The sequence below is a fragment of the Chelon labrosus genome, assembly GCF_963514085.1.
Source record: "Chelon labrosus genome assembly, chromosome: 23".
Classification (NCBI taxonomy): domain Eukaryota; kingdom Metazoa; phylum Chordata; class Actinopteri; order Mugiliformes; family Mugilidae; genus Chelon; species Chelon labrosus.
Window position 1 is genome coordinate 9,588,547 of NC_140356.1, and position 25,474 is coordinate 9,614,020.

Here is a 25,474-nt window from a genome sequence, read left to right on the forward strand (position 1 = left end):
GGACTGGGCTTCTCTGTGTTGTTTTTTTTTTTTTCTTTACTCCTACACTGGTTTTCTTGAAGGTGATTTCTCTCTCTCTCTCTCTCTTCCCCCTGGTTTGCTTCATCTAATCCAAGAGCCTTCGAAACAGCATGTGCTCTTTTCATTACTCAACAGAACACTGAGCGTTTTTTTTCAGCATTTGGTATTTGCATTGCGCACCCCAGCCCTTTAAACGTTTAAAGCAAGACGCAGCTCGACAGTGAGCGCCGTTCACTGACTCAATAAATTATGCATCAAAAAAAACATCTCTGGGTATTTCACTTGCTACGTTGCAGTGAGAGCAGAGCGCCTTCTGAATTCCAAACAGTGTGGCTCCCCCTAGTGCCAGCCGCCAAGTCCTCATCAAGCAATTAGGTTTAATAAGAGCATTCACTATAAGTGAGTCTGTTTTAGTGTAGCAACGCTGGATAACAGTGTCTTTTTCTTGGTTTGTGCTTTTGCTATCAAACCATATCACGAGTAGTTTTCTGTGAGCACATTCTGGGATTAAGGTTCAAGAAATAGTCAGAGATTTCAATTTAGAAACGTGTGCAAAATCATATTTTTCGATGGACTGCGTTTCCAGTTTGACTTTGCACTCGGTGTCCTCTCAGCTTCACACATCTAATCAATTATTCAAGCCCGACGCTGCAAACAGAACAGCAGTTCTGTCTGTACACTGAGGCCTAAGGGCTACATATAGACTCTCGCTGAGATGAGTGCATCTGCTGGGTGAAAAGTGTTTGTCGCATGAAACATTCAAGGCACCACATCACTCTGCGTGCATACGGCGTGCACACGGCGTTCAGGGTTGATTAGTGTTTGTAGGATGAAATATGTACATGCATTTGTTTGTTTGTTTTTTCTGGCAGATTTCATAAGGAGCTGTCTGTGCATTGTTTAGACGAGACTTTAACTTCTCTGTTCCACCCTGCTGCTGCTGGCTACCACCAGCTGAAGTGATTAAGCAGACACTGTTTCAAATTCTGTTGTTGCACATGCTAACATGTTGTTTGTCTTTCATATACTGTAATGCGTCTTGGCAGGATGTGCAGGAAAATCCTAAGGACTGCTTGATTTCCGAATGTGTCTCCGAACCCATACACACGCACACAATCATGATAAACAGACATGAATTAACTTTTAAAAAAAACAAACAATTATTATGATCACGATCAATGTGTAGGAGTGTTTGAGAAGCTGGACAAGCTCCCAGTGGCAGAACACGAGGCGCTAGGGAAAAGAAAAGCAGGCCTTGAAATTGTGCGAGCCCGCATTGTGATGTTTGTCAGGTCTGAGCTGGAAGGGACGCTGTTGACAGTTGGACCGTGGGAACGGCAACAAGGAGGCTGCATCTGTGAGCTTTTTCCACTTATGTAAGAAAGAACTATTTCTGTCCTGTTGAGCAAAAACGCAGAGTAATAAAAAGGAAGGTGGGAAAGGGAAGATAATTAACTGGAAAAATACACTCACTTGCCGGTCCATTAGTTTATTAGAAGGTTAAAGTATTCAGCATTTATTTCAAATACCTGAGAGAGCTGTTGATTCATCTGTGTTTTCATCTTGGAGTCTGTGGCATGTAACACTATTGAACTAGATTGTTTTGTACTGTCTATTATTTTGACAACACCATTTTAGTCAGTGGGCTAGGCTAAATAAAAGAAACACTTTAATGTTTAATTCAATCTAGTTTATCAGCACCACAAACTACATCCTTCAAAATGATCATACAGTTTATGATAAAACAGGTTTTCTGAGGCTGTTTTAACATAAACTGAAAATTAGAACAGTCACAAAGGATGATTTTGCGCAGAACTGTTATACTGAAATGCATCTATTTCACGAGTGTACCTAATGAACTGGCATATGTGTGCATACTGAAAACCCAGATCACAGACATCGTCCCTCATAGATGAGGAAATTTTCTGTACCATTTCCTGCCGTGATATTAATGTCTTACTGACAGTTAAACTTGTCAGTGGAACTCAAACTTTTGGAGGCGAAGGTGTAAAATAAACTATTCAAATAAAGTTGAACTTTCTAACAAGAGTCATGACTGAAGCAGTGATTGGTTTGTAAAACGCTTCCATTCTATTCCTAGAAGGATGAAATTTGAAACACTCATCGGAGATAAACTGATGATAATTGTGGTATTTCTTTCCCATCCACTTTGGAACATAATAAATTCCCCTTAGGGTAGAACGGAGAGAGCCCAGATCCATCTCATTCAAGCCATTTCTTTCTTTTCTTTCTCTTTATTTCATCGAAACAAGGTGTCCTTCCCTTAACTGTCTTAATGTACATTTTTTTTTGATAATTCAAAGTTAGTTCTGGATATGTGGGGTGAAAAAAGACATGCGAAAAACCATGATTAAGAAAATGTGTAAAAGTGGTGTTTCTGTTGATTTGTCTGACTGAGTCCTCCTAAAGCTTACAAGCCCAGATTTATGAATTACAAGTTTTAGTGTACAGCAGTGCACATATTCTGTATCGTATATGGATGCAAATTATGAACTGTATCACAGCAATCGAAGCTGTCAGACAGGAACTGTTTCTAATGCACTAAATATCTGCATCAGACAGGTCAACTGGTTATCTGAGCTCTAAAACCCCAATAACAAAAACATCACAGAGCTCTATGATCACAATATCAACTTCATTACAGAGCTCTATAATCACAGTATCAACTGCATCACAGAGCTCTATAATCACAGTATCAACTGCATCACACAGCTCTATAATCACAGTATAAACTGCATCACAGAGCTCTGTGATTAAAGTTCCAACTGCATCACAGAGCTCAATAATCACAGTATCAACTGCATCACAGAGCTCTATGATTAGAGTTGCAACTGCAACACAGAGTTCTATGATTTGAGTTCCAACTGCATCACAGAGCTCTATAATCACAGTATCAACAGCATCACAGAGCTCTATGATTAGAGTTCCAACTGCATCACAGAGCTCTATGATTTGAGTTCCAAATGCATCACAGAGCTCTATAATCACAGTATCAACTGTGTCACAGTGCTCTATGATTAGAGTTCCAAATGCATTACAGAGCTCTATGATTAGAGTTCCAACTGCATCACAGAGTTCTATAATCACAATATCAACTGCATCACAGAGATCTATGATTAGAGTTGCAACTGCATCACAGAGCTCTATGATTTGAGTTCCAACTGCATCACAGATCTCTATAATCACAGTATCAACAGCATCACAGTGCTCTATGATTAGAGTTCCAAATGCATCACAGAGCTCTATGATTAGAGTTCCAAATGCATCACAGAGCTCTATAATCACAGTATCAACTGCATCACAGTGCTCTATGATTAGAGTTGCAACTGCAACACAGGGCTCTGTGATTTGAGTTCCAAATGCATCACAGAGCTCTGTAATCACAGTTTCAACTGCATCACAGAGCTCTATGATTAGAGTTCCAAATGCATCACAGAGTTCTATGATTAGAGTTCCAAATGCATCACAGAGCTCTATAATCACAGTATCAACTGCATCACAGTGCTCTATGATTAGAGTTCCAAATGCATCACAGAGCTCTATGATTAGAGTTCCACCTGCATGACGGAGCTCTATAATCACAGTATCAACAGCATCACAGAGCTCGATGATTAAAGTTGCAACTGCATCACAGAGCTCTATGATTTGAGTTCCAACTGCATCACAGAGCTCTATGATTTAAGTTCCAACTGCATCACAGAGCTGTATAATCACAGTATCAACTGCATCACAGAGCTCTGTGATTAAAGTTGCAACTGCATCACAGCGCTCTATGATTTGAGTTCCAACTGCATCACAGAGCTCTATGATTTGAGTACCAAATGCATCACAGAGCTCTATAATCACAGTATCAACTGCATCAGAGTGCTCTATGATTAGAGTTGCAACTGCATCACAGAGCTCTATGATTTGAGTTCCAACTGCATCACAGAGCTCTATAATCACAGTTTCAACTGCATCACAGTGCTCTATGATTAGAGTTCCAAATGCATCACAGAGTTCTATGATTAGAGTTCCAACTGCATCACAGAGCTCTATAATCACAGTATCAACTGCATCACAGTGCTCTATGATTAGAGTTCCAAATGCATCACAGAGCTCTATGATTAGAGTTCCACCTGCATGACAGAGCTCTATGATTTGAGTTCCAACTGCATCGCAGAGTACTATTATTTGAGTTCCAACTGCATCACAGAGCTCTATAATCACAGTATCAACTGCATCAGAGTGCTCTATGATTAGAGTTGCAACTGCATCACAGAGCTCTATGATTTGAGTTCCAACTGCATCACAGAGCTCTATAATCACAGTATCAACTGCATCACAGTGCTCTATGATTAGAGTTCCAACTGCATCACAGAGCTCTATAATCACAGTATCAACTGCATCACAGTGCTTTATGATTAGAGTTCCAAATGCATCACATAACTCTATGATTTGAGTTCCAAATGCATCACAGAGTTCTATGATTTGAGTTCCAACTGCATCACAGAGTTCTATAATCACAGTATCAAGTGCATCACAGAGCTCTATGATTAGAGTCGCAACTGCATCACAGAACTCTATTATTTGAGTTCCAACTGCATCACAGAGCTCTACAATCACAGGATCAAATGCATCACAGAGCTCTGTAATCACAGTATCAACTGCATCACAGTGCTCTATGATTAGAGTTCCAAATGCATCACAGAGCTCTCGGATTTGAGTTCCAAATACATCACAGAGTTCTATGATTTGAGTTCCAACTGCATCACAGAGCTCTATAATCACAATATCAACTGCATCACAGTGCTCTATGATTAGAGTTCCAAATGCATCACAGAGCTCTATAATCACAGTATCAACTGCATCACAGTGCTCTATGATTAGAGTTCCAAATGCATCACAGAGCTCTATGATTAGAGTTCCACCTGCATGACGGAGCTCTATAATCACAGTATCAACAGCATCACAGAGCTCGATGATTAAAGTTGCAACTGCATCACAGAGCTCTATGATTTGAGTTCCAACTGCATCACAGAGCTCTATGATTTGAGTTCCAACTGCATCACAGAGCTGTATAATCACAGTATCAACTGCATCACAGAGCTCTGTGATTAAAGTTGCAACTGCATCACAGCGCTCTATGATTTGAGTTCCAACTGCATCACAGAGCTCTATGATTTGAGTTCCAAATGCATCACAGAGCTCTATAATCACAGTATCAACTGCATCAGAGTGCTCTATGATTAGAGTTGCAACTGCATCACAGAGCTCTATGATTTGAGTTCCAACTGCATCACAGAGCTCTATAATCACAGTTTCAACTGCATCACAGTGCTCTATGATTAGAGTTCCAAATGCATCACAGAGTTCTGTGATTTGAGTTCCAACTGCATCACAGAGCTCTATAATCACAGTATCAACTGCATCACAGTGCTCTATGATTAGAGTTCCAAATGCATCACAGTGCTCTATGATTAGAGTTCCAAATGCATCACAGAGCTCTATAATCACAGTATCAACTGCATCACAGAGCTCTATGATTAGAGTTCCAAATGCATCACAGTGCTCTATGATTAGAGTTCCAAATGCATCACGGAGCTCTATGATTTGAGTTCCAAATGCATCACAGTGCTCTATGATTTGAGTTCCAAATGCATCACAGTGCTCTATGATCAGAGTTCCAAATGCATCACAGAGCTCTATGATTTGAGTTCCAAATGCATCACAGAGCTCTATGATTTGAGTTCCAACTGCATCACAGAGCTCTATGATTAGAGTTGCAACTGCATCACAGAGCTCTATGATTTGAGTTCCAACTGCATCACCGAGCTCTATAATCACAGTATCAACTGCATCACAGAGCTCTATGATTTGAGTTCCAACTGCATCGCAGAGTACTATTATTTGAGTTCCAACTGCATCACAAAGCTCTATAATCACAGTATCAACTGCATCAGAGTGCTCTATGATTAGAGTTCCAAATGTATCACAGAGTTCTATGATTTGAGTTCCAAATGCATCACAGAGCTCTATAATCACAGTATCAACTGCATCACAGTGCTCTATGATTAGAGTTCCAAATGCATCACAGAGCTCTATGATTTGAGTTCCAAATACATCACAGAGCTCTATTATCAGATTTACAACTACATCACAGAGCTCTATAATCACAGGATCAACTGCATCACAGAGCTCTATGATTTGAGTTCCAAATACATCACAGAGTTCTATGATTTGAGTTCCAAATGCATCAGAGACCTCTATAATCACAGTATCAACTGCATCACAGAGCTCTATGATTAGAGTTCCAAACACATTACAGTGCTCTATGATTAGAGTTCCAAATGCATCACAGAGTTCCATAATCACAATATCAACTGCATCACAGAGCTCTATGATTAGAGTTCCAAATGCATCACAGAGCTCTATAATCACAGTATCAACTGCATCACAGTGCTCTATGATTAGAGTTCCAAATGCATCACAGAGCTCTATGATTTGAGTTCCAAATACATCACAGAGCTCTATTATCAGATTTACAACTACATCACAGAGCTCTATAATCACAGGATCAACTGCATCACAGAGCTCTATGATTTGAGTTCCAACTGCATCACAGAGCTCTATGATTAGAGTTCCAACTGCATCACAGAGCTCTATAATCACAGTATCAACTGCATCACAGTGCTTTATGATTAGAGTTCCAAATGCATCACATAACTCTATGATTTGAGTTCCAAATGCATCACAGAGCTCTATGATTTGAGTTCCAACTGCATCACAGAGTTCTATAATCACAGTATCAAGTGCATCACAGAGCTCTATGATTAGAGTCGCAACTGCATCACAGAACTCTATTATTTGAGTTCCAACTGCATCACAGAGCTCTATAATCACAGGATCAACTGCATCACAATGCTCTATGAATAGAGTTCCAAATGCATCACAGAGCTCTGTAATCACAGTATCAACTGCATCACAGTGCTCTATGATTAGAGTTCCAAATGCATCACAGAGCTCTCGGATTTGAGTTCCAAATACATCACAGAGTTCTATGATTTGAGTTCCAACTGCATCACAGAGCTCTATAATCACAATATCAACTGCATCACAGTGCTCTATGATTAGAGTTCCAAATGCATCACAGAGCTCTATAATCACAGTATCAACTGCATCACAGAGCTCTATGATTAAAGTTGCAACTGCATCACAGAGCTCTATGATTAGAGTTCCAAATGCATCACAGAACTCTATGATTAGAGTTCCAAATGCATCACAGAGCTCTATAATCACAGTATCAACTGCATCACAGAGCTCTATGATTAGAGTTCCAAATGCATCATAGTGCTCTATGATTAGAGTTCCAAATGCATCACAGATCTCTATAATCACAGTATCAACTTCATCACAGTGCTCTATGATTATAGTTGCAACTGCATCACAGAGCTCTATGATTAGAGTTCCAACTGCATCACAGAGCTCTATAATCCCAGTATCAACTGCATCACAGAGCTCTATGAATAGAGTTGCAAGTGCATCACAGAGCTCTATGATTTGAGTTCCAACTGCGTCACAGAGCTCTATAATCACAGTATCAACTGCATCACAGTGCTCTATGATTAGATTTGCAACTGCATCACAGAGCTCTATGATTTGAGTTCCAACTGAATCACAGAGTTCTGTGATCACAGTAACAACTACATCTTAGAACTCCATTACAGTATTATCTACATCATAGAGCTCTATGATCACAGTATCAACTGCATCATAGAACTCTGTTACAGTATCAACTACACACGAGCACCAGCGTACAAACAGTGACACACACACACACACACACACATTGTGGAATTGTAAAGTGTGCTGTATATTACAAATGTTTTTGAAGCTACCGATCGGCGCAGAGTGCAGCGGTGCAGACGGGGCCGTGGGTTTCTAATTGATTGTAAAACAGTTTAAAAAGTGCCTGAAGTACAAAAAAACAAATAAAACAAAAAGCAAAGGTTGTGTCAAGTGCTAAGGGATTTAATTACTGTTAAGATATGAGGAGGGATTTGGCCCTACAAATTCCTTTAAACTGTCGAACAGTGTATGTAAATACCGTGGCACTGCTGCTGAAAAATTCAAAGGCAAAGAGAGTCAAGTCGAGTAAAAGAGTTACTGCATAAAACTATAGAGCTCTACAATCACAGTATCAACTGCATCATAGAACTCTATCACAGTAACAACTGCATCATAGAGCTATACGATAACAGAATCAACTGCATCATAGAACTCTATCACAGTATCAACTGCATCACAGAGCTCTATGATCATAGTACCAACTGCATCCCATACTTATATAGTGGAAAATTATCATAGTAGGTATTGCAGCACTCCACTCAGTCCTATGACAAGATGCAGTTGCTACTGCATCACAGTGGCATATGTCAGCATATATTCATTATATATGTTGTACAATAGATACCAAAAATCCCCCACAGCAGACAATTATCCTCACCTGTGAAGACCAGGTTTGAAAAGTGATACAATTCCCCACAAGTACATATATGAAACAAAAAGTTACATAAGTGCTTATCCAGTTTGTGTAAACTATACATGGGCAACATGAGGTCTCTGCCATATAAGACGTTCGAACTGGCCGCAGTCTGCAGGCTCTGTGGTGGCGTCAGCCATCCTGTGCGGAGTGGTACAGCAGAGAGGGAAAGGAATAAGTTGGATAAGATCATCAGGAAGTCCAGCTCTGTCCTGGGCTGCCCCTTGGACTCGGTGGGGGAGGTGGGTGACGGGAGAGTCCTGGCTGAACTGTCCTCCATGCTGGACGATGGGTCCCGCCCCACTCCATGGTGATCTGATGGGACTGAGGAGCAGCTTCAGTGACAGACTGCTTCACCTTCCATGTGTGAAGGAAAGATGAAGAGGGTCTTTCCTTCCTGCTGCTGTTAGGCTCCACAACGACCACTCCTAATATGTGTAATATTATTACACCTTATGGTGTAATAACACCAGTCTGTGCAATATGTCTATTATCTGTTCTATCTCTGTCATTTCTGCATGCTGTTGCAAACTGCAATTTCCCCATTGTGGGACAAATAAAGGTTTTCTTATTCTTTTTGTTTTTCTTAATACATACAAAGAATACAGTCTGTGGTGTAAACAAGTGTTTAATATTATTTTGTTTAATTGCTTTTATTAAGAATGAGATGTAATTTACACGCTAGTCTTTTACAGAGGCGTTATGTAACATAAATGGAATCAACTAAGTTTAAACCTATCAATGATTGACATTTAACCAAAATAACCAAATACGCAGAGTTCCCAGGCGGCTCTTCACTGCGTCACGCGCGAAACACACGCGACGCCTGTTCCTATTCCAGGATTGGTCAGCGATGCCGGGAAACCTCCTCGTGACATGTCTGCCGGTATAAATACCGAGCCGCTCTGTTTTCCGCGCAGCCCTGGTTTGATGAGGGAAAATGTATCGTCTCGGCCAACAGTTTATCTCCAAGATCGCTTCCGATTTCTTTTTATCCAGTGTGCCACGGGAATACTTTCCTTTTACGAGACAATACAATAAAAGCTGGTCGTGTATTGGCTGATTTTGGATCAAATTTAACACGTATCTGCACGAAAATGCCGAGGACTAAAAAGAAGAATAGCAGGGGTGAGTAAACGGGCGGGCGCATTGCTCCCGGCCTAGCTGATGTGACGTATCTTTGCTCGCGGTAGTTGTAGTTCTCTATGAGTTGCCAGTCCATTGAGTGGAGTTCAACGTGTTTACATTTCGAACTACAAGGCGTCAGAGGCCGGGACACGTCAAAACACAAAGCTAGACTAGCTATTTTCACACAAAGCATCTCTGTTACCGATAAAGCGTGCCATAATACGACAATGTGCCGACGTTTTAACATTAAAAAATTTTATTTAGCTGTTGGAAACAATTTTATACTTCTCAAATGATCTTAATTATTGTCATAGTCTGCAAGCTAACGTTAGCTAGCTTTATATCCACTCCCTACTAGGGCGAAAGCACACATGTGGTTGCTAGGTAAACATTATTTAAATGAATATAAGAGCTCTTATCGCAATTATCGTAAAGAGGGTTATATAAATGGCATTTTTGTCGGAATACTTAACAAAAGCAATGTGGAAGTCGGTAAAGGGAGGTCGTCCTGTCTCTAAGCCGACTTAAATTCACCTTTATCCGAGTATGTAGCTAATGCTAATCGTTCTTATTAACACCAGGCGACATTAAACTAGTATACAAGCTATAGAGTATGTTTATTCTGTGCGTGTTTGTTATTGTGGAGGGTTTATTTAGCATCAAAAGGCGGACATTTTGAACTCCAGGGAAAGGGTTTTGAGAAGAGGCGGCGCCCGGTGTTATTCTCAGAAATCAGCTGTCTGTGGGGGGGTGGAAGGGGGGAGTCCACGTCCACGTCAACACATGGACGCACAGATAGAGTTTTTTTTTTAAATTGTTTTTTTTTATCTTTAAATCAACAGTTAAGAGTTACCCAAAGCAATTTATCAGTTATTGAGTCATTCCTTTCACATCTGTTTGTGACAACGTGTTCTTTCATGTCTCCCAGACTGAGGTGAATTCAGGTCAAGGCACAAAAGCCTGTTGAGTCTGGGTCTGGTTACAGTTTGTTTACTTTAGATCATATAGTTTAATTGTGGTTTTTCACAACTAATACAATCAGAACTCTTTTTTTTTAGTTTAGATAAAAGAACAGAGTCAAGATTTCAGCACCTTTTTTTTCTCCACTAAGCAGCTGTTCACGTATTACTAAGTGTTGTGGAGTCCATGTTGACACCCTGCGTGAACAACAAAAACTTCCTTACATGGTTGGGTAATTATTAAATTGGTGTGGACTTTGGCCTAAGACAGCCGGCTTCCTTCTTCCCTCTAAAGACACGTGATTGCTGCCACGTGTATTTTTGGACCACACCAAAACTGTCTATTCTGAACACTAGCTTTACAGTTTAGGCAGTGACTGCTCTGGCAGGTTGTCATATTTTTCTGTCATGTCATGGCAGCACGCTCTTAATGATCCATGCCCTTGCTGCTTGGCACACCATACTGCGTTTACACGGGCAACACTGGTGCAACTCGCCCTTGACCCCCCGAGGTACATTTTCCTGCGAGATAATGAACGTACCGGCAGGATAAGGCAAGCTGAGGACATACGACTGATTAGATAACTGCAGCGTTTGCCACAGTACCTGTGTGGAGCTTGGCTTACATAATGGGCTCACGCAGACCTGCTGCACTGTAGGAATGAATTTGATTAGGTTGAGATTATGTTTTCTGTGCTTACGTTGCTCTGTTTTAATTTTCAGGCGGCCAGCATGGAGCTGTGCAACCCTTCAGTGATGAGGACGCCTCCATTGAGACCCTCAGTCATTGCAGCAGCTTCAGTGACACCACCAGTGTAGCAGATGAAGGTAGGCTTGTGTCTGTACTCTGTGTTCTTTGGTCTTTGTTTTTGACTCACGCACGCAACCTCTGCCTGCGTTTTTGTCCAGTAGCTCATATCTTTACTCGCGAGGAGTGTTTGTTTACCACATGTTGTTATGTTTTTTTAGGTGGAGAGGCCAGCGAGGACGCAGCCCAGGAGGATTTCCAGTACAAGCTGAAGGGGTTCATAGACAGCACAGTGGACAAGAGGTGAAATTCCAGTCTGATTTCAACAGTCAATATACACATGTTATCGCGGCTTGGCTCGCGGACTGTAACGTGTCTGAGCAAACAAGGAACAAAGTGACTTCATCCTGCCAAGAATCTTGCCTGAACAAAAAGATTGTGGATGTGTAGTTATTTGATTTTAATCCTTCATACCACTAAAATAGATTTATTACACAGTTACTATGAGCAGCTGACAAAAGTAGACGTATGCCACCAATGTTTCAGGATAATATTCCAAGGGAAAACAAAGCCGGTTTTTATGTTGGTAAAAGATGATTAAATTGATCATATGGCCTGGAGAAGGCACTTTACATTGCATTTCTAGAGCTCTCCGGATAATTTTGATGAGAGATTGCGACATAACTGTTTACACGGACACAAAATAAAAACAGACTGTGTTTATATACGACAAAACATCCATCAGAATAGAGCTTTTTTTGGCGTGTGCAAATGGATTCTGCCCGCTGTGGAGCGCTGAATCTGCCAGAAATATGATGGAAGATTTTGATAAAACAGAAACCATTCAAAAGAAGATGATGTTTTGGCAGTGCCTTGTTTCTGTCCCTCACAGAAACTCATCACGTCACTGGATGTTTACCCTTCATGTGGCAAACATGTGCAGAGATGTATACAACTGGTTCGGACTGTTTCTAGCGCGCCTCTCTGTGCAGTTTAAAAAAATAAATCCCTTCCAAATAGGCCGCTCTGTCCTGAGTGAGGTGCTTTGTGGGCTGTTATTCTGATTGTAAGTGGAATACTAGCGGCCGCGCTAATGTAGCCATTGAGGTTTGTAGCGCGGTCATGCTAAAAATAGACATCTCCCAAAAAAAGGGGGCCGGTCACTATTGGTCTGCTGAATGTCATGATATGAAAGTAGGGATGCACCAGAAGAGCTGCTTCACTCCCTGTTTCATTTAGATATTAAATATTTGAACCATGATGGATCACAGCTCAGTCGTTACTGGAGGAGAATTACATTTTTATTTATTTTTTGTGCACTTGTTTCCTCAGTGCTAAGACCAGACAGGGGGCGCTGGATGGGCTTAAGACGGCCATGGCCACACGGATCCTGTATGAGTTCATCTCGGAGAGAAGGATGACCATCACAGACAGCATCGAGCGCTGTCTCAAGAAAGGTAAACGTCTGGTCTCTGATGGCACAGTTGTCAGCAAATGGCAGGCGTATGAAAGGAGTGATGAAATACTTTTTATTCAATACTTTAAGCTGCGCATGCGTTTCTAGTTAAAGTTAATACTAGGGCTGAACGATATATTGCATTTGCGATAATATCGCGATATGATCAAGTGCAATTTTCTAACCGCAAAGGCTGCGATTACGGCTGCGATTATACCCTGCTCACGTTGTAGCGCCCGCAAAGTCATAATCACAAAACACACCTCCATTCATGGCTTCCTCCGTCATCCACCCACATTCATCTCCTACTCCAATGGAGATAATCCACCGATTCCCGCGTAGTTTGAATCCGTCCTCCAGGAAGGACATTTATGATGAGTGCAAGTCACCGGTGAGCCCCCGCCGATACCGTTCCAGTGGAGCAAGTCCGACTCTGACTGACTGACTGACTACGTTAAAAAACTTCGGTACCGTGAGTACTCGTGTGCATTTTTGTTTTGTATGTGCCGTTTGCTGCACCGCGACGAGAGGCGCTTGTTATTTTGAGTTATTTCCTTATTTTGTGTTGGAGCCCGCGGTAAAACCCGGAGCGGAGTTTTGAGTTGTTGTTTTGTGGGGGCGCAGGTACTGGACTGAACTGTGATTTTGCGGAACACTGAAACAGACTTTTCCAACCGGACTGAACTGAAATTGAGAGACGGACTAAGGCGCACCCTTTTTTGTTTGTTTGTTTTGGCACTGATGATCATAATTGTGGTTATTATTTTGTGTGGGTTGACTAATTATTTTTTTGTTCTGTTTTATTTTACGTTGTCAGACTTGACTCTGACTGGCACCCCAACATTAAAACGAGTCAAACCCGCTACAACGTGACATGCGCGTGACATGCGCGTGTAAAACGTGTGAGCAAACGAGATTGTCTAATCACAGAGGCTGCACTCTGGTCACGTGACAGTATACTATTGTGTATGTTCAAAATACTATTGTGATTGAATTAGTCAAATAAAAATGTCAGTCATCAATTCTTGCATCACCTCGTGTCATCATAACAGGTCTGGCTTCCAGGAAAGAACCGTTTCTTTTTAATCTAATACAGTGTTGGCCATACTATATGATGTATTGCTCGTCTTTGCTTAATAATACAGAAGACAAAGACCTTTAAAATCGCATCGCAATCGCAATATTGGCATGAAAAATCGCAATTAGATTATTTTCCAAAATCGTTCAGCCCTAGTTAATACCCATTCTCCTTATCAGGCAAAGGTGATGAGCAGCGAGCAGCAGCTTCTTTAGCCTGCTTGCTCTGCATCCAGCTGGGCTCGGGAATTGAGAGCGAGGAGGTCTTCAAGAGCCTGAAACCCATCTTCAAAAACATCCTGGCTGATGGATCGGCAAACATACAAGCCAGACAGGCTGTGAGTACCTGCTTTTCGTTTGCTGCAGATTCTGTGGAAGAGTGCTACTCTGAGGTCTGTTTGGATTTTTAAACAAGACGTCAACTAAAAAAAAATGCCTTTTCTTCTCTAATAGGTGGCGACAAGCCTGGGTCTCTGCACATTAGTTGCAGAAGATGACATCTTGGTAAGTCTCTTTTGGGTTCTTATCCGTGTTTAACGTGTCTGGACTTGAGGGCAAGCTGCTCTGACGTCATCCTTTTTGCCAGACATATTTCTGCTCATTATCAGATCTGACATCGTGCCATATGTAGCTTCCACATGCATGACATTAAAGGACTCGGAACACGTTGTTGTTGTTGCTTGTTTGGATAGTTTGAAATTTTAGACGCTAAAAACATCATATGATCCCGCTGCTTCCTCCTCCAGGACGTGCAAGCCACCATGGAGTGCTTCGAGAACTTGTTCACCCGGTCCTACGCGAGGGCGGATGGCACGTGTCCTTCGGTCAGTCCACAGATGAGCCAGCTCCACACCAACGCCCTGCTGTCCTGGGCTCTGCTGCTGACCATCTGCAGTGCCAACCAGCTCAAAGACATCCTGCACAAGTAAGATCCTGGCAGTCGGCACTTTAGCCGTTTTTCACAGGGAAAAGTTCTGTTGTTATGGTTACTTCACTGACCCTTTTTTTTACAACTAGCACATAAACAAATGAATGGATGTGTTTTGTTGTGCAGACACCTACCTAAACTGCACAGGCTGCTTGAGAGTGACGACGTCAACATGAGAATTGCTGCAGGAGAGACTATTGCTTTGCTTTTTGAGGTGGCCAGGGACATGGACGCCGTAAGTTCACCTCTATTCTTTTGTTAGTCATAGTAAAATGCAGACAAAATACTTGACGTTGGATGTAAAAGCTAATTCTTTTTATGCTAGCCTATTCTTTATATGCATCTTTTTGGTCTGTCCAAGTGTTGCATCCATTTTTCCGACTTTGAAATTGCTCATTAATGCAGCAATTCCTTCTCTCTGTCTCTTCAGGAGTTTGAGTTTGATGGCTGGGAGGAACTGTGCGACAAACTGAACGCGCTGGCCACGGACTGCAACAAGCACAGAGCCAAGACGGACAAGAGGAAGCAGCGCTCGGTGTTCAGGGACGTGCTCAAGGCTGTCGAGGTGAGTGCCGGTCGACGGCGCAGCCGGATGTCAATTTGCATTTTGAAGGTTTTCCTGCTTTTATTGAAGGGGAGTCGGGAGTGGCGGGCTTAGCGTGTTCAGCTGAGGGGAAAATAAAATAACACTCTCCTGGATGAGAAGGATCCAGGTTGTGAATCGCAGCTTCTGGTCATTTCTCTCCTCACATCCCTGTGTATTCTTCCAGGAGGGCGACTTCCAATCTGAGACCATTCGCTTTGGGACGGAGCGCATGACCATTGACAGCTGGGTCAGAAAGAGGACGTACGACGCCTTCAGAGAGTTTGTGGGCTCTGGGATGAACTACCACCTACAGGTATGTCTTTAATAGAACGTTAATGTTGATTTATATTAAAATCAGCTCAAAATCAGCTTTTCTTCTGCACTACGACTTATAAAAGGTGCTACTTTGTTATGGATAATGTTGCATATTGTGTGAAAAGGCTGTTAGAAGCAGCTAGTTGGAGAGTCTGCAGTCTGGTCTGTAGAAAACTGCAATATTTCACAATTAACAACGAGACAAATGAACTCATTTCCAGCCACATTGCTTTGTAAACCATCGATATCAACAGCTTATGTTGACATTGTGTCCTGCGTGTCCGTTGTTCTCATTGATATTTAACTTCCCTCCGACCAGGCCAATGAATTCATCAGAGACGTGTTTGAACTGGGACCACCTATGCTGGTTGATTCCGCCACAATGAAGGCCATGAAAATCTCTCGCTTTGAAAGGGTAGGTGTTCACGATACGGGTCAATCGAGCTCTTTTATCACCTTTTTATCACACTTTTCATTTAATAAATAGCTGAAATGCTTCCCCGTCTCACATTACTTACTTCTCTTGCAGCATCTCCACAACTCGGCCGCATTCAAGGCTCGGACCAAGGCCAGGAGCAAGTTCAGAGACAAGAGGATAGATGTGGGAGAATTTTAATCTTTTTGTTTCTGTTGTCAACTGTAATAGATTATTTATCAAGCTGTCCTGCTATTTTTTTGCTTTTTTTTTTTTTTTTTTTGATGAATTATTATCACGCGTGTGTGTGTTCACGTGATCGTCCTCCCCTCTCGAAATCTATGCGTATCAGACACTCGCTTCCTGTCAGACTTGAGGTTTTATCCCAGCTGCTTTGCTTCGTAATGAACAAAGAATAATTTTTACTAGCAAGTCTGCAGGAGGGCGAGCGTTTGATAATGAAATGATAGATCTCGGGCGTAGTATCACTTTAATACTGTAAATCCACAGCGAAAAAAAACAAAACGGTGGTGTTGTACATAGAGTGTATATTTGTTTTCTCCTCGTGTTTATTACGTGGCCTTTTCTTGGATCATTGTGATAAGTTACAACATTCTGCCAGCATTTTGATAGATGATCCTAATTTATCCCACATACGTGTGTGTAGTTCTGTTTCAGTTACTATCAAGACATTTTGTGACCGACTTAACCCTTGGATTAATTTGTGTTAAGTTGCACTAACTAGTTAACCATTAGCAGATTATTTATGTATGACCTCGGTGAATATTGTGTTTAGTATTGGGGATGTACTCTAAAGGGCAAGGGTGGTGAAATAAACACTGAAAAAGCTGTAATCACTTGATTTTGTCTTTTATTACTATTTTTAATGTTAGAGAGTGATTTAACAAAGATTAGTTAAAGATTTTATTATTATTTTATTATTGTATTATTCAGCTGATGGAAGATTTTAACACCCTGCCACTGAGTCAGTTTTGCAGAGATGATTGTGAGTCAGCAATACTGATTTCATTCACGGCGCCTTCCACATATCAAAGTGAATAATTTCTGCCGCCAAGGTGACCGAGGGTGACTGAGCGCCTCCTCCCTCCTCTCTTTCTACAGCCGGACGTAATGGGTTGATCTGACATACGTCGTGTCCAGCGCATTTACTCCCACGTGTCCAACTCGTCTCTTTTATAGAGCGGTGTGGACGGTCCCCAGCGGCAGCTACTGTCGCATGATAACAGAAAACGTCACCAAGCTCCAAATAGTCCAGTCAATAACATTGACCTGTTGCCCCGTGCAGCCGTTTCATCCTTTTCAGCAGCCTTGAGTGAAACGACGTCGCCTTCGTGAGAAAGCAGGCACGAGGAGCTGATATAAATGACTTACTGGCTTGTTGAAAACGATGTTTTCTTAAGAGACTATAGATCTGATAAGGTATTTGCAGCAGAAGTGAAGTTGTGGACTATACAACTTGGGGTTGTGTGGTTGGGGCTGTTACTGTCACCAAAGGTCACGTGGTTTCTTATTATTCCGATTTATCAGAAGTATCCACAGTCTTGAGCTAAGAAATGGGCGCTGGAAGGCAATTGAGGCAAGATTGTACCACATCAATTGTTGCTGTTAGAAAGGAAATGACATTGCTTGCGTTTAAAGGTTCAGTGACAAGATAAAACTTAGTGATTCTTGGTTTCTTTCACCTTTTGAATACAGTTTTCTTGCTATGGTAAACTTCTTGTTGCACCGTAAGCCACATCACCTCCCCGGCCCTCCCTCTTCATCCATGCAAGAGAGAAAATGTGTCTGAGCTTCAGGAGACTGAGCCAAATGGCATGCTATAAAACCCTCAGCCCTGTCACATCCCATTTCTTTCAGAGCAGGAGACCACTGTCTCTTGCAATAAAGCAGGACGTTGCGGGCGACTTGTCTGCAGCTCCCTGACACCGGTGGCTTTGCTTCAAACTTGAAAAATAAAGCTGTCCGTCTATCCGTGGAGGCAGAGGCGAACACAGCGAGGAACCCAGCTGGTTTAAGAGGAAAATCCTAAATGGAAAACATTTTTTATTCCCTATTGAGTCCTTCAACTCTTAAATATGTTAGTCAGTGCTTATGGAACTTTTTTTTTTTTTTTTTTTAACATTTGAAATGTTTTGGCCTGAGAGCTATTCGGTCTCAGTAGCTAATTTCCCAATGCATGACAACTGTGCTAGGGGTGAATTATAAAATCTGTCTGTTCAAATTATAACAAGGCCTCAACCACGTCCACATAAAAAGTGATATGCCCATCGTTTTGTAGTAGAAACAGTTGGTTTCTAGTGAATTTTCTGGGCTCAGGTTGCCTATATAAACTTTGTTTGGACAGATGAATTTAGCTCTTCTTGCAGTCACCGCTCTTTATTTAAAGAGAAAACGCCACCAGTGCCCTTTCCACTGATCCCTCCAGGCTCACCCGACACTCCAGACCCATAATCAAGAATCATAATAGTGATTTTGCTGGTAAGAACCAAAGTTGTGGACAATGTCTCCTTGTGTTAAATGTTTGGAGAACTTTGTGCTTGCATCATACACTGATCAGGCATAACATTATGACCTAATATTATGTAGGTCTCCCTTGTGCCTTCAGAACAGTTGTGACTCATCAGAGAATGGACATGGGTCTTCTGAGGGTGTCCTGTGGTGTCTGGCAACAAAATGTTGTTAGTGGAGGCCTTTGGGTCTTATGGGTTGAGGGGAGGGGCCTCTGTGGATCGTCCCACAGATACTTGATCAGTTTGGGATCTAGTGAATTTGGAGGCCAGGTCAACACCTTGTGCTGTTCTTCATGTTTTCTGAGTTGTTCCTAAACCGTTGCTGTGTGTGTTCCTGTGTCAGGCTGCATCCTGCTGGGGATGGCTGCTGAAGCCTGGTCTAGTCTAGGTGGGTGCTCCATGTCTAAGATGTCTAACATCAACATAAATGCCAGGTATACAGGTTTCCCAGCAGAACATTGTATTGTCACAAGATGGTCAATGTTATTTACTTCTCCCGTCGGTGGTTTTAATGTTGTGGCCGATCGGTGTATGTCAAATCAACTGCAGCATTGGTGGTTGTCTCAAAGTTGACATTAGTTCAACGAGGTAACAAAGAGGTTTCCGCCTATTGTTGCTTGTGAGGGAGCTGCACTCATTCCCTCACCTGTCAGGTCAGCTCTTTCTTGCTATATTTGAGTAATACATTTTATTTAGAATATTTGTGTTAACTAAATGGATCCTGTTTAGTTAATACATTCACTTAAGTTAATATATTTTCCTCCAGGGTTTGTTTCATTTGTGTTTGTTTTGATTTTGATCTTTCTTTTGGAGTTTTCCCGTCAGAGCTGTTGTTCAAGAAGTGTGACCTTGAACGCCACATAGGCACCAGGTGCTTCCAATCTAGACTGCACCATCTAGTATTTAGAGGGGGAGAGAAGGGGATTGCTTTATCTTGTATTTCATTTTGTTAAGCCTTGTATCATTAATTTAAGATTAAAATACTTATTTGAAGTTAATGTATTTAAAGGATTTCATTTAAAAACCTCATTGTTTACATTTGTAGTTCTTGGTTTGGTTGTTTTCATTTCTACCTTTGTACCTTTAAAGATGGTTTAGTCCAAAACTATTTAAGATCATGTGTTAAGCCTTTCTGTTTCTTCTTCCTTTTTATGTGTAGACTTGGGAACCTGAGATCATTAACATCTGCAGCTCTGAGTTCTGCTGTTTGTGGTCATTTTTTTTGGGAAACCTAATGCTTCCAAAGGCTGCTGTCATTCTGTTGGGCTACAACTTGCTGAATTTCATTGAAGCCTCTTCCTGTTAAGCATACTCATCACCCTCACAGGTTGCTAGCTAACCTGCCTAGGCATCACATGCCTCAACCCAATGCACGCTCCAACTCTTCTTCCCATTTTTGGATTAGCCGAGAGTCAGGCGGAGTCGGGCACTGCCAAGATGGTGGACGCAGTCACAGACACACCTAGCTTCAAAACCTCAGTTGCGTAAACATGTGTCACAGAGGGAGTTGTCCGTCTTTGTAGCCTCAAACCTTTAGTCTCAGCGTTTTCCACGAATACTGAAGACTGTACAGTACTGGAGACAGACTTCTAATGTGTCAAATGAAATCAGGTGGTCTACCACTTGGGGGCAGCAGAAACATACTGAAAACAACACTGACAAAAGCAAGCTTGCCTTTATGCACATCTAGCAGCCACTGAGCAGCATTAGCATTCATTTGGAATTGTTTATCCGGCCACCTGGTGGAGTCCAACATTCACTCTGATTATTCTGCACCAGCAGCTCCTCTCACATGCACGCAGTCATGCAATCCATTCTTGGTATAAAACTATTGATCGTCGCAGCTTTAAATGTGATTGTTCTGTGTTTGCTTAAGAACACTTCTTGTCAAAAACCTTTTTAGTGTCAGTGTTTTTTTATTTATTTATTTTTTTTTGGATTTCTCGCAGCACATACTGCTCCTCTGCAGATAAACATTATCATTTGATTGGATCGGCCCTATCTCAGCAGCTACAGTCGGGCAGGTAGAAAAGAATGCGGGGAAAGTTAATGGGCCTTTGTTATTATTCATCAGGCTGTATACAAAGGAGAGAGAAAAAAAAACACCACTGTGCAATTAGGAGGGATAAACGGGGATCAAATGAGCAAGAGGGTTGATAAGGTATCTTCAGTTTAATCAATAATTAGCTTCATTTGTGAGGTGGCATGGCGCCCCGCTGCAGACTGTTCGGCTTTCTTATTGGCTGAGCAGCTCTTTCCGTGCTGTTTTGCTGCGCGCAAGTTAAACTGGTGAAGGTGAACAAAACAGAATAGTGGTGGGTGGAGGAGGGAAACTCAAAGGTGGGAAGAAGCTGACCAGTTCATACGGTTGGCGGGGAAACGTGCATCCCTTTCCAGCCAGTTAACCTTTCGAGTGAAGTGATTCAAATGGCATTTAACGTCATCTCACGCGAGTTAGCGCGCTGCGACGTGCGTTTAATCGGTTCCGGTGCATACAGTCTGAAGCAGTTGTTGCCACGGCTGGTTAGGTTGGGTTTTCATTCGTCGTGCAACGCATCGGCGGGGTGAAAGGCCTCGAGCCAGACCGCTGAGCGTATGTGGCAGCCGCACACAGACCTGTTTACACACCCTCCAGATGGATGCTACTCAATAGTTAACCGGGTTAATGTATTTATTCCACTTGTGCGCTTCCGGCATCCGAGCAGCTGTTAGTGTGTCACCTACTATAGATCAGCCTCCTCTTCCTCCTCTTCGTTTTTCATACATCTTCTTTCCCTTTGCTTATACAGCAGCCAACACAATGAAAAATAGATAGATAGATTAGCAGCGCTTTGTCACTGAACGGGTGGAAGGGCCCGTTGTTGTGACTAATAAAATGGCTGCTGCCTCTGATGACTGCAGTTATGCCGCATACATATCAAGAGGGTGATTTGTGTGGCTCTCCGTCACCTCGCGGGGCGTCGGCGCGCCATGTTTTGATTGCGCCGCACTGGAGATTGCTCAAAATGATTTGCACTTTAAATTTAGACAGTGGAAAGTCTGTTATTTTGTCCCCCACACTGTAAATCTTGAGGAAAACTTGCTTTTCTGGTTGGTCTCCAGGGACAGCATCACCCTGCACCACATCAGCTGAAGGATAATTAGGTAGCTGTGAGAGGTGGAGAGACGACGCACGTACTCAGCAGAAAGCGTGTGTTTTATTCGCCTTTGTGGGTATTGCAGCGTCGCCGCGTGTCAGGGACAGGATTTGTTTGTAAGATACTGTGCGCGTTACTGGATTAGTCACTGACTGGTTTGTTCAGTGCTTATTTACACGTCTGCACAAAAAGTGAAGTGAGGGAAGTGTAAATAGAGAGAGAGAGAGAGATGTTAATGGTCCTGGGCAGACTCCCAGAAGAAAGATATAAGCCGTTTTTCAAAGTGAAGCGTATTGAGTCATTGGTCACACAGCTGAGTGTACAGTATATTTGGCTTGTTTCTTACTATCAGTGGTTAGACCGCCTTAATACATAGTGACTCAGGTTGCTCTACAGAGTCACGCTGACTCTTCGAACATATTACTGCTGATTTACCAGATGCACAAGGCTCTAGCCACCGATGAGAGGCTACTTTTTTTATCATTTCACACGCAAACAGAAAACGGTATCCGGTGTCCCAGCGATCAGCAGCAGTTTTTTCAGCTCATGTGACATTGCGGTTTGAGCGCTGCCAGATGGAAAGTAAGCGATTAATCAGACAGAGCTGCAGCCTGGGCTAAAAGTAATAAATCTATGAGAAAAGAATGAAACTATTCTTACTTTAAATGTCACTATTTTGTGTTTTATCACGTTATTGAAAGGTCTTACTGCATGCTGCCAAAATGAAACTGGTTCTGCATAATTAAACTCCACGGCCTCAGTTTAAAGAACATATGTCACTGTCGTGATGAGATGAAAGCATGTCAAGAGTGACATTTTATGTAAGTCCTCTTTCAAAATATTCCTCTATTAATGCCGTCTCGTCCTCAGTTCTTTCCAACGCCGTTTAAACCTCGAAATGACGTTACACTGTTGGGTTCTGTCGATGTGTTTTGTGAAATGTCGTTGCGTTTTGACCTTCAGGGCCACTGTAGTGATGTCTGTAGAGGAAACCGACTTTAGAAAGAGTTGTAAACAGGTGAAACTAATACTTCAATGAGGTAGGAGGAGCCATGGGTTACAACCTAAAGAGGGAAGCAGAAGGTAATCGACACAGCCACAACTTTCATACATCCCAGATACGTTGGGGTGTAAAAGTACTTACACCAAGCTGTCTGATGTTGATGGACAGGGATCGAAATGTCCTATTCACAAATCAAGTGTACGTTGCACACTTTATGTAGAAATATCTTGTTTGTTGTGTGTAGTTTTATGTTGTATTTTGGCCCTGGAGGAACGTTGTTTCATTTTACTTTTTACTGCATCTGCTGTATCTGGTTGGAATGGCAAAAAACCCTACTGACCTCCTGACCTCTTGACTTGTATTCTTGCATGCAAAATTTCACTTATGTCAAATTACATAAGTGTTATCTGCAAAGTTTACTTTAAGTATCGAAAGTAGACACCTCCCTGCCACTGTTTGGGTTTATATTATTCCAAGTGGGTATTTTCAGGAAACAGGAAACTTTTCTCAACACATAAACTACTAGTACTCTGTAGAACTCTATGTAACAGCTCATCAGTATTTACATAAAAGTCGAGGCTGAGGATATTTCAAAGCCACTTAAGTCCCTGAAGCAGCATTATTTCCTCTCGAACAAGATGAAATCCACTGCCGAGGTTTACAAAAGTGTCTTTTGTTTGTGGATATTCTAGATATAATTACTTGATAGAGCGCTTTAGTCATCAACTTACCGGTCTTTCTCGTGTGCAATTTAGATCCTCCTTGAAATCAGGGCCTGCGCTACAATACTCGGCTCACGCTATAGTGTTATCATAAAACACCATTTCGCCAAAGAAACATTTAAGGTTAATGATTCTTTGACAGCTGCGGCGGTAAAGTAGCTTTTTAGCTGTAGTCAATTTCAAGAGGGAGATAAAAGCGCGAGCGATGACTCACGCATGAAGCCTCAATGCGATCTGTGTTTATTTGCCTACACTGGTGTTGACATCTCTGCAGTCAGAAGCAGTGATGTCAAGGTGAGTGTAATTTTAAACTTTGCCAGGTGGTGGCAGCTGCTCACCATTAAGCCCGGCCCGACGGTAATCACCTCTGCTCCTGCAGCCGAGCATAACTGATGATATTGAATTGTGAGGGTGAGGGATTTCATTAAATCACACAGGAATACACATGATCAAATAAGTTCATTTTACACCCACTTCATTATGACATTTAATTCCTGCTCATTTGCCATCAGACATAAACGACCCCACCTCTTCCCTCGCGCGAGCTGAGTCATTCAGACAACAGTTTCAGCTTTTCATGCTCCGGAGCGGTCGCAATGGGCCGACCCTTGCTCCAGGCTCGCAGGTCACTGCAACGATAAAACCGCCGGTGACTGAATTCCTCACGTCTCATTCATCTCTCAGCAAAAACAGAGCAGGCCCTTTATATCACACTGTGCAAAGCTGACACCATATGGAATGTGGTTGTAGACTTGAAATAGAGTCAAGCGGTACACATTTGTCGTGCTGGGCGCAGATGCATTGTAGCCCCCACACTGTGTGACTCATAGCTACTGTACACTCACACACCAACACGCATTGTACGGGCTGCACGTGTGCAGACAAACACTGTTACGTTTCCCTCCTCCTCCTCCTCATCCTCCTCCTCCTCCTCCCTCTCGACAACCCTTTCCCTCTCCCTCCCCTCCCTTTCTGCCTCTCTCTTGCTCTCGCTAACTCTCTCTAGTGACAAGCGCAGACCCCCATCAGGGCCGACAACTGTTCGCCGGATGATGCCACAGAGAGGAGGCAAGAGGCCACCGTTAAGGGAATGACACCTGTCTCCGTGTGCCGCAGCATCAGTCCCATTCAACCGCAAACAGAGATGCAGCACACAAAAATTATGATAGGATGCAACTTTATCGCACATTTTCTTTTGTACGCCAAAATTTTCAGCGTAAATAATATTTCTGTTGGTTTTTTAATCTGAAGTCGCTGTAAGTCTGCACACCTGGGAGGCCGAGGTTTTATCTCCCCCTTTTGAAGCATTGACTCAGCCTGATTTGCAGGCAGCACCTTGTTGACAGGAGGGATGAGATAGCAGGGTTGCCCTCCCTGTCGTCTCCCACTATCAGCTGTTTAAAACCAAACTGCTGCTTTAAATTGAGTGGATGGTAGAGGGCAATAGAGAAGTCGATTTAAAAAAAAAAAAAAACTGTTGAGGAGATAGAGAGAGTTTGTCAATAAATATGAAGCTAAAGCCAAGAGATGGTAGCTTAGCTTTAGAAGTGTTTATGGAATTAATCTTAACTAAGGTAGTCCAGAACATAACTGTAAAATTTTATGTAAAATTTTATATGAATTTTTTTTACCTTTATGCAGATCGAACGAACAAGGAAAACATTTATTTGTTGGTACACTCCATAGCATTCTAGTGGTTTCCCATGATTATGCTAACCTACTGCAAGCTAACGACAAATGTTGCCCCCTCTTGTGGTATTCACAACGTAACTCAAAAATTTTGGGCAAGTTCAAGAGTTGTGATGTGCTTGCGGATGTTTTCAGAAATGGCGGAGGTGATGGTGAAATAACATATCATAATTTATTTGTATAAAGTTTACTTCTTAATTTCACAATATACCTGAAG

At 42.1% G+C, this 25,474-nt stretch overlaps 1 protein-coding gene across 1 annotated transcript; it reads left to right on the forward strand.

The window, feature by feature from the left end:
- Window positions 1-9,494: 9,494 nt before the first annotated feature.
- On the forward strand, window positions 9,495-17,029 carry ifrd1 (interferon-related developmental regulator 1). Its single transcript, XM_084573478.1, has 12 exons — window positions 9,495-9,691; window positions 11,374-11,478; window positions 11,620-11,701; window positions 12,731-12,855; window positions 14,112-14,269; window positions 14,385-14,435; window positions 14,678-14,856; window positions 14,986-15,094; window positions 15,290-15,424; window positions 15,630-15,758; window positions 16,080-16,175; window positions 16,290-17,029. The coding sequence occupies exons 1-12, from the start codon at window positions 9,661-9,663 to the stop codon at window positions 16,374-16,376; spliced, it is 1,287 nt and encodes a 428-aa protein (XP_084429604.1). The 5' UTR covers window positions 9,495-9,660; the 3' UTR covers window positions 16,377-17,029.
- The last annotated feature ends 8,445 nt before the right edge of the window (window positions 17,030-25,474 follow it).

Coding starts and splice junctions, on each gene's coding strand:
- ifrd1 (XM_084573478.1), top strand. CDS start 9,661: ATGCCGAGGACTAAAAAGAAGAATAGCAGGG. Junction 9,692..11,373: donor TAAAAAGAAGAATAGCAGGG/GTGAGTAAACGG, acceptor TTTAATTTTCAG/GCGGCCAGCATGGAGCTGTG. Junction 15,425..15,629: donor ACGTGCTCAAGGCTGTCGAG/GTGAGTGCCGGT, acceptor GTATTCTTCCAG/GAGGGCGACTTCCAATCTGA.